This window comes from Anabrus simplex, chromosome 4 (assembly GCF_040414725.1).
Source record: "Anabrus simplex isolate iqAnaSimp1 chromosome 4, ASM4041472v1, whole genome shotgun sequence".
NCBI classification, from domain to species: Eukaryota; Metazoa; Arthropoda; class Insecta; order Orthoptera; family Tettigoniidae; genus Anabrus; species Anabrus simplex.
Window position 1 is genome coordinate 384,868,599 of NC_090268.1, and position 10,470 is coordinate 384,879,068.

The 10,470-nt window shown below is 41.7% G+C and overlaps 1 protein-coding gene across 1 annotated transcript in view; it reads left to right on the top strand.

The window, feature by feature from the left end:
- LOC136872286 (lipoprotein lipase) overlaps positions 1–8,140 on the top strand; it is a 54,685-nt gene extending 46,545 nt beyond the window's left edge. The window contains exons 6-7 of the mRNA XM_067146106.2: positions 6,341–6,550; positions 8,136–8,140. Of these exons, the coding sequence (XP_067002207.2) occupies positions 6,341–6,550; positions 8,136–8,140 (215 nt within the window). The remainder of the gene's footprint in view (positions 1–6,340; positions 6,551–8,135) is intronic.
- The last annotated feature ends 2,330 nt before the right edge of the window (positions 8,141–10,470 follow it).

Here is a 10,470-nt window from a genome sequence, read left to right on the forward strand (position 1 = left end):
CCAAATTTTAATTGTCTACCTCGTCTGGCAGGTTGTGCCGCCATCTTGATTTGGGGGGTAGGGGATAAAAATGAGGAAATTCCCGAAAATTTTTAAGCCCACGAAACCTATAGGTTATCGTTTTGGATATACTATACGACAGTGTTCTTATGCTGAGCCCAAAATTTGAGCCCCCCCCCAGCGTGCCCCCTTCAGGGAATTTTGAGAATTTCCGATTTTTCTAGGGATCCTGGGGTCATCAGTTTCCCCCGTACCAAGTTTCAAATTTCTGAGATTTCTGGAAGTGCCTCATTAATTCACGTCTTTTTTCATTTTTAAATATTTATATATACATCGCTCCAGCCCGACTTGCTTTTATATATATAGATTTATTTATTTATTTATTGCAGGAAACTCTAGGCTTTCATACACGGGGGCACTCGCAGAACATGTTGCATGCGCCATATCTCCCTTTAACCACATTTCTCCCATAAAACACATTGCTTCCCTTCACTCTCATACCATTCGCATGTTAGTACAAGATGACATCAATCTAAAAGGTTCGGAGTGCTGTCGATATTGGAGAAACACTTATTGATCTGAATAGGAAAGAATATGAAACTAGCGCTGTGAAAAGGATGGAGCCAAAGCAGTTACGGAGCTTCTGAGGTTAACAGGAGGACCGCCTCCTCCTCGTAGTGCTAGTTCCAACTGTACGGACGTATTGGGCCCATGAATGTAGGCATCCTATAAAAAGCGTTGTCTACATACACATAAATCGATCTTTTTTCTTTTTTTGCTACTTGCTTTACGTCGCACCGACACAGATAGGTCTTATGGCGACGATGGGACAGGGAAGGGCTAGGAGTGGCAAGGAAGCGGCCGTGGCCTTAATTAAGGTACAGCCCCAGCATTTGCCTGGTATGAAAATGGGAAACCACCGAAAACCATTTTCTGGGCTGCCGACAGTGGGGTTCGAACCCACTATGTCCCAGATCCAAGCTCACAGGCAATAAAAGCCATATGCCACTTCATTTCATAAGGATACTGATACAAGTTATGTTGATATTCAGATTGCAGTACCGTAATCTTCAAAATTTTACATTATAACTAGCAAATGTACCCGTGCTTCGCTACGGTATTCTACATTGTATTCGAATATCGAAGTAAATACTGTACATACAGTAAATAAGATTGTTTTAAAATGGCATGTCTCTTAGCGTTATCCGAGAAACAGCATAGGGATTCCCAATACGGTGTTTCCAATGTAAAGTGCTTGTTACGGATTTGTGATGATAACGGCAGGCTCACTTGCCTACTGCCATTCACAATCGAGTTGGGAAGTTTTTATTATAATTGCAGGCCCCGTCGTCTACGGCGCGGTCACAATCGATTTGGGAGTTTTCGCTACAATGGCACTCCCCCTTTCCTACTTTTAGACAGATTACAGTTTTCATTAGAATGTTTGGCAACTTCCCTACTACCAGTCGAAATTGAGTTGTGCAGTTATAATTATAATGATAGGCCCCTTTTCCTACAGCCAGCCAGCTTACTACCAGTCACACCAAGTTGGTGAGTTTCCATCAATATAGCGGGCCACTATGCCTAATACCAGTCACATTTTAGATGGATACATTTGTTTATAAGGGCGGGCACCCTTGCCTACAGCCAAACACAATCGGGTAGGGGACTTTTAAACAACAATGCATGCTCCCTTGCCTTCTGCAAGTCAAATCGAGAAGTGAATTATTCATTACAATGGTAGGTCTTCCTTACTAATGCCAGTTACACAGGTGTTGAAGAAGGACCCATTCCTACTGCCAGTCAAAGTCGGTGTGTAGAGTACTGATTACAATAGCAGACACACCCTTTCTCGATCGCTACAAGACGACATCAGTGAATATATATAGATCGGCATACGAAAGTATATGCATGCTTAAAATATTGCAGACCTTCATTTACAGATTGACTGCTGCAAAACGGTACGTCATATCGACAAAGGATTGTACCATAAGACGTCAGATTTAGCAGCCTAAATGGCTGGTCGTATGATATCTGATCTATTCATGGGTCAGATTGAGTCAGAAACGTTGAATATGGTAAATTTCAGATAATTATGTGACAGCTACATACATAGCATTTGGCTCACATATGGCTACTGGGTGGGCCAATTTTCGTGTAGGGTTTGATAATTCTATCTTTCTTATAAGTGATTGAAAGTATGAATTATGCATGTGAAAAGTCCAAATTTACTTAACATCGAGAAACAGACAAAAATCTAACGTAAAAGGGATACAGTTACAACAAAAAATCATAAGACCAAGGTTGTAGATCACTCCAAATTAAACGGAGATTGTGCCTTCCCTTATGTGATAGGACTTCGCGAAGATCTGCACCATCATTAAAATTGCCTCCATATTTCGATATTCTTCGGGGGGAAAAGTGAAAAATTTAAAGCTCTTGAAAATGTTCTGTCCGTTACAGGCTAAAACGTATAATTTTGCCAAATTTCTGTTTTCTTGTTCGTCTGGCAGACTATGCCGCAATGTTGATTTTGGGCGAGGAGGGTTAAAATTAGGACTTTCAGGAAACTAAACCAAAAATTATGCAGATGGTTGTTATTATTACCCCTTAAACGCGTAGCTGTGCGAACATTTCGCCAAAATAGTCAATGTACAGGCACACAGTCGTTAGGATTTTACTTATATAGATAGATAAGAAATCTGCTCCACGTACAAAACCTTTTGGTCTATGTCTGCTGGACTTGCCCTGCAAAACCGACCATTCATGATATCTCCATTATTAATCTTTCTGTCGAAAAAATACACATGAAAAAAAGTTTTAGAAATGGATTTCCAACAAATTTGGTCGATTTTCAGTCATGTTGGTCATGTACTGTATATATTGTGGAAGAGTAAATTCACCATTTCGGTTCCCTATAAACCGCCAGTCCATTCCAGGAACAGGAAATGTTATTGACCTTTAAAATCTACCTTTGGAAAGATGGATGCTAAATATAAAGTTTGGTTCAAATATCTTCAATAGTTTTCAAGTTGTAAGAAATACGCTCAACACGCGCCCGTTCTTAAGTCCGGTTAATGATATCTCCCTTATAAATCCTCTTACCGAAATGATGCACATGAGAAAAAAGGTTTAAAAATTAATTTCCATTAAGGCAGGTAGATTTCTATTAAGTCTGGTTGTATACATTTTGTGGGAGTGCAAAATCACGGTTTCGTATAAACTCCCCAGTCATTTCATGGATTTAGAAACAATATTTACCCTGAAACCTAGCCAAAGACAGGTGGATTCTAAATATGAATTTTGGTGGAAATATATCCAGTAGTTTCCAAGTTATAGACAAACAGACAAACAGACAAACAGATACCAAAGCTAAAAATATGCAGATGGTCATTATTACACCTGAAACGGATAACTGTGCAGAAATGTCGCCAAAATAGTCAATGTACAGACACACTCTAGAAGTGCAGACCTTTATTTCGAGAGTTACTGCTTTGAAACTCTGCGACATATCTACAAACGGACCTCACCATCAGACGCCTCTTTCAGTGTTCTACATGGTTGGTCCCATGACATCTTCTCATATCTCCTATATTTATGGGTTACATTGATTTAGAATCATTGGGTGTGAAATTTTGTACAGTTTTTGCATACTACTTTATATTTGTGATACTCATGTGACAGATAGAATCATAAAATTTGGCTATCACATTTCCACTGGTCATGCCAACGTGCGTGCCGAATGTCATGATTCTATCTTTCCTATAAGTGTGCCAAATTAATGTTAACATATACGTGTGAAAGTACAAAATTAACTTGAAATCGAGAAATACAGCTCTATTTAACGTATAAGGAATAGAAATACGATAAAAAGTCATAGGACCAAAGTTGTAGATCTCTCCAAAATGAAAGGCGATTTTGCTTTCTGATTTGTGTTAAGACTTACAGATTAGCCACCAATTATCCCGAAACGAAGGTGTGCACCGTCGTTAAAATTGCATCCATATTTCGATATTTTCCGGGACCGAAAGTTATATATTTGCATAGCTTAGAATATTTCCTCAAAGGAAAGAGTGTCAAGCTTTCGGGATTAGCACTCGCATACATACGGTGTAATTAAGGAAGAAAATAATTCAGTAAAGAAAGTTGAAATTAATAGAAAATGGATTAAAACTGAGGACAGCCGGATGACGACAAATATGTAAATACCAAGTAAATCTATTGGAAAATCGAATGCCCCTCAATAAATTATGCTGGTGTGAGTTGGGGATATAAGAAAGAGGTAACAGAGGATAAATTTAGACGCAGGCATTCCTAGGTCAACAGATAAGATGACTAATGGTGTTATTACTTAAGCTATTCGAGGACGGTTATAAACTCCAACGATATTCCGCCAATATCCCGCAGAATGGCCGATTGATGCCCTCTCTTGCCTTCTACCCAAGGAATAACCATGAATTTAAAGGTATGATGAGGAAAATAGCAATACGTTACTTCCCTGCTGGCAAGCAGTCAGAGACGTTGCCATGGTAACCTGTAGGTTCGTTGTCGGTCTGTCGGTCACACACGCAGACCATGATACCCGCAGAAAATAGTAAATTTCTCCGTCATTTGAATAGTAAGGTAAATTATGAGCATAACAAAAGTTGTTTATAATGAAGAGACGTTTCACATACGGTCCACGGAGTTTACAGGAAATCAATAGTATAAGAGGAAATGGAGGAAAACCATTCTGGTTTTCCTATAAACCCCCGTCTAATCAAAGATTTTAAAATGAAATGCATATAGAAACCTTCCCCGGGGTGAGTATACTCCAAATATGAAGTTTGGTTGAAATCTATCCAGCCGTTTTGCCGTGATAGTGGAACAAACAAACAAACAAACAAACAAACAGACAAACAGACACGAAAAGTAAAAACCACCGATTCGGTCTTGAGTTGACCTAAAACGGATAAATATCTGAAAAATTGGCAAAACAAACGAAATTACAGACAGCGGACCCCCTACAACTTTATTTATAAGATAATACAGAACAAGAACAAGTTTTATAGCGAGTGGTAAGTTACGTTCAGTTTACAATCTAAAATCCAATTTTCGAGGCTTCTTAGCAAAATAGATTCAACAGATCTGTTGGTTTAACAATTATATCTCTCAATATATTTTAGTTTATTATTTATTGTTAGTTTCTGTTTATGTTATTTTGTTAAACATTCCATGGTGGAGGGGTCTAACCCCCAGTAACCTTCACTTATCTACGCTCTGGACTTCTACTACTGCTACTACTACCACCACCGGGTCAGTTAGACGTGCGGTTAGGGGCGCGCAGCTATGAGATAGTGGGTTCTAATACCAATGTCGGCAGCCCTGAGGATGGTTTTCCGTGGTTTCCCATTTCCACACCAGGCAAATGCTGGGGCTATACCTTAATTAAGGTCACTTTCTTCCCCATTCCTAGGCCTTTCCTGTCCCATCGTCGCCATAAGACCAATCTGTGTCGGTGCGACGTAAAACAACTAGCAAAAAAACTACTACCACCACCACCACGCAAGTTTGCATTCCGTCCCTGATGGAGACGGCGGGCCTCCTAGACGGTAACACCGTATCTCAGACCAGGGAGATGTTATCAGGTGAAGGTGGGGGTGTTGCCTATACTATGAACTGTTCCGGTATTCATCTTAGTGCAGGATAATAGAAAACAAACGAAAAATCATTTACATTACTGCCCACGGTTGTGACCAGCATAGGGGAATATAATTCTGTCCAATAGCAATGATGACAGAAGCCAAACAATTTATGGAATCGGTTCCAGCAAAAGGCCGCGGGGTTTGGGTTACGTAGCTATAAGCTTGATGTCTGTAATACCGCCAAATAATTAACATATTAGCGGAGGGGCGTACTTTCGCGCAATAATAACGATAAGTTATACATTTCCTGTAATAATGCGCGTTCATTTTTCCCGCATCAAATTCAAACTACGCGCTTATCATCGAAGTGGAGGATCTCCGGGGGGCACCGATTGAAAGCGCTCAGAGCCTCCGCTCCGTAAACAAACGCTCCGTTAGCTGCACTATATGAAACCTATACGCAGCTCCAGTGCTATACCCACTACTGGCGCCACTACTCTCAAATTTCAAAAATAAAAAAAACCACTCATAAGGACTCTGATGGATCTCATCCTGAGGCATCACATGCAGGACTGTCCAAAAGTTGGAAAATAACGACAGGCTTCAATAGTGATGAGGAAGAACTGATAAGGCTCTCTCTAATGGACCAACGTTAAGTGACTTACTTATTAGTTCCGAATTTACAATGTGACTGCCTTTTCTTTTTATGTTTGCAGCCTTTGATCCTGCCGGCCCGTTATTCTACGAACCAGTGCGGTGTGTGTCGTCCATCTCGGCGAGGGACGCTGATTGTGTTGAGATTATCCACACCGACAGAGGGCGTCTGGGGGCTACAAACCGGACAGGCACCGTGGACTACTGGGTTAATGGAGGATTTGGAACACAGCCTGGATGTGAATTTTTCGCACCTGAGTCAAATGGGCAACGTAAGTTTAAACTGTGGCTCTAACAGCACGTAGAGCACTAGCTTAGAGTCCAGTAATCCCACTCACTGAGAAAGACAAGTCAAGTGAAAGTAAGTCAGACATCCCTCAAGCCAAACAGTTCATCGGATGACCTTTGTAGTTCAAAACTTTCAGGAATTTTTTGGGTGCCATGCAGCTAACATACCACACCCACTTCAATTACTGATGAGCAGACGTTTCTGATCTGAATTACTTTTACAACATCGTACCTTGCATAAAAACAGTTTCATAGTTAGAAGCTCGTATTTGCAGTGCTAAATATATTTGAGAGAAATTCCAACTTTTCAATACTCTAAAATAAGTATTTTCTTTTTCTTCCTTTCTTAATCCGCTTACCGTCCGACTCGTTGGCTGAATGGTCAGCGTACTGGCCTATGGTTCAGGGGGTCCCGGGTTCGATTCCCGGCCGGGTCGGGGATTTTAACCTTCATTGGTTAATTCGAGTGGCCTGGGGGCTGGGTGTTTGTGCTGTCCCCAACATCCCTGAAACTCACACACCAATATAATACTGTCCTCCACCACAATTACACGCAGTTACCTACACATGGCAGATGCCACCCACCCTCATCGGAGGGTCTGCCTTACAAGGGCTGCACTCGGCTAGAAATAGCCACACCGAGCTCGATAGCTGCAGTCGCTTAAGTGCGGCCAGTATCCAGTATTCGGGAGATAGTAGGTTCGAACCCCACTGTCGGCAGCCCTGAAAATGGTTTTCCGTGGTTTCCCATTTTCACATCAGGCAAATGCTGGGGCTGTACCTTAATTAAGGCCACGTCCGCTTCCTTCCCACTCCCAGCCCTTCCCTGTCCCATCGTCGCCATAAGACCTATCTGTGTCGGCGCGACGTAAAGCAACTAGCAAAAAAAGAAATAGCCACACGAAATTAGAATTAAAATCCGCTTACCTTCAAGGGTTGGTTTTTCCCTCGGACTCAGCGAGGTTTCCTACTTCTACTGCCTCAAGAGCAGTGTCCTAGCCAGTCGATTTATATCGGGAGCAGCAAAGCAGGCAATGTCGACCCAGGAAAAGAGATGAGATAACGTATTGAGATGTCTAGTCTTTCCAAAAGACGAGGTCATTCTTTTGTGATGATGACATAAACCTTAAACTCAGGCAAAATATGTTTAAATTCTACATCTTGTCAACACTACTGTATGGAGTAGAGACGTAGACTGTGAAAGCTTCCTCCTTGAAAATATTACAGATCTTTGAAATGTCGTTACATAGAAGAATGCCCAGAGTACCCAGGACAGATGTCGTAACATTTAATGAAGTGTTAAAGGAGACCTATAGCAGAGCAAGAGCTTGCAAACATCATCAAAGCCAGGAAAATAGCATATTTAGGCCATGTTCTAAGGGTTAGGAGGTACAGGATACTAGGCTACACCTGATATTGCAAGGCAAATTAGAAGCCAACTGAGAAGCTGGTAGACCACCGATGTCATGGCTCCCAAACATCAACGACTAGACTGACATCAACAACACCGAACAACTCTTCAGGTTAGCTAAAGAAATGTTTTATTTTGTTTGTTTGTTTCTTCTCCAGGGTGATCCTCAAAGTCTGAGGGACCGGATATGGCACTTCTGCCCGACTGAGTGGCTCAGACGGTTGAGGCGCTGGCCTTCTGACCCCAACTTGGCAGGTTCTGTCCTGGTTCATTGCGGTGTTATTTGAAGGTGCTCAAATACGTCAACCTCGTGTCGATAGATTTATTGACATGAAGAAGAACTCTTGCGGAAATAAATTCCGGTACCTCGGTGACTCCAAAAACCGTAAAATGAGTTAGTGGGACGTAAAGCTAATAACATTATTATTATTATTATTATTATTATTATTATTATTATTATTATTATTATTATTATTATTATTATTATTGTTGTTGTTGTTACGGAGTTATCCGTGGAAGGCAGAGGGGAAAGAAAGTGCGGGCTGGAATGGGTCTAACTAAACAAGTCCGAAAGATGAATTAAAATTTCAATTAAGTTTATATTTTCGAAACTATACAATGGTGACAGAATTTTGAGCATACAACAAATAACAACAAGTTAAATCAGGTACACAATCAACAAGTCCAAGAAAAAATTTAACCAGTTTCCACTAGGGGAAATAACAAAATCAGGTACCAGAGTAGTTTTTCAAGGAAAGCCCGAGTTTCGGGTTCTTACAAGTCCTGGGCTTCGAACCCCAATACGACAATCCTTGAGCTCTCAGCTCACAACCACAAAATACAAAGGGGCAGAAAACCCTTAATTACATGGAGCTCTTGCTCCCACTTAGTAATGTCAAGCCTCCTAGAGGCACCTTCCAACATACCAGAAAGAGCTGACCTGCTCTCAAATTTACAAGACTATCAAAGGCCACAACAAACTTTACTTCTAACTGCCCTCAAGGCACACTTACAGTGAAACAGGGGTATCTTGTACTCAACCTACAGGGCCTTCGCACTGAAGAAAAGAAGAACAGGGTAAGTTACTGGCCCAAAGTACAGAGAGGATTGGAGGCGTGGACTTGCACTCCTAAATACACATTTTAAAACCTAAGTGGCTCTCGGCCAATAATACAGGAGCTTATCCCAATCAATGGAGGTGATTAGTCTGCAAAATAAATTTAACACATTAAGAAGGAAGAGGTGGTTCATGTTTGTGGGTTACTGTAGTCACGTCCTAGTTCGTGAACCATGGGCAACGGCTGAGTGGCCTAGTAAGTGGTCCTGAGAGTCGGGATACCAGTTGCTATGGAATGGGAGTGGGCATCTCGGACATATTCTGAGTCCTGGCCCTCCTTGTGCTCAGGCGGCTAGGACTATACAATCCACCGGTGGTCCATAACCCGTTAGAGGAGAGATCCTCACTTGGACTATGTGCAAGTAGGGCAGCATCCTGCTTCATGAATCGACCGAGCTCAGAACATTTTAAGCAAGCCTCGGACCTATGGGAGTAACGGAGTCCCACTCCCATTTGACAGGCGAGGGACTCCTTGGAAACAACTTTGCGAACGAAATGGAATTCGATGGGGAGCTATCAATATTAATGGGGCTTATGGAAGAAAGAAAGTAGAACTGGCTGAGTCAGCAAAGAGGATGCAGCTGGATGTGCTGGGAGTAAGTGATATTCGGGTAAGGGGAGATAACGAGGAAGAGATAGGAGATTATAAAGTGTACTTGACGGGTGTTAGAAAGGGAAGGGCAGAGTCTGGGGTAGGGCTCTTTATCAGGAATAACATTGCACGGAACATAGTTTCTGTTAGGCACGTAAATGAGCGAATGATGTGGGTAGATTTGTCAGTTGGAGGAATTAGGACTAGAATTGTGTCCGTGTATTCACCATGTGAGGGTGCAGATGAGGATGAAGTGGACAAGTTTTATGAAGCATTGAGTGACATTGTAGTCAGGGTAAACAGCAAGGATAGAATAGTGCTAATGGGCGATTTCAATGCGAGAGTTGGGAATAGAACTGAAGGATACGAAAGGGTGATTGGTAAATGTGGGGAAGATATGGAAGCTAATGGGAATGGGAAGCGTTTGCTGGACTTCTGTGCTAGTATGGGTTTAGCTGTTACGAATACATTCTTCAAGCATAAGGCTATTCACCGCTACACATGGGAGGCTAGGGGTACCAGATCCATAATAGACTATATCTTAACAGACTTCGAATTCAGGAAATCTGTTAGGAATGTACGAGTTTTCCGGGGATTTTTCGATGATACAGACCACTATCTGATCTGTAGTGAACTAAGTATCTCTAGGCCTAAGGTAGAGAAAGTGAAATCTGTCTGCAAACGAATAAGGGTAGAAAATCTCCAGGACGAGGAAATTAGACGGAAGTACGTGGATATGATTAGTGAGAAGTTTCGAACAGTAGACAGTAAGCAGGTTCAGGAT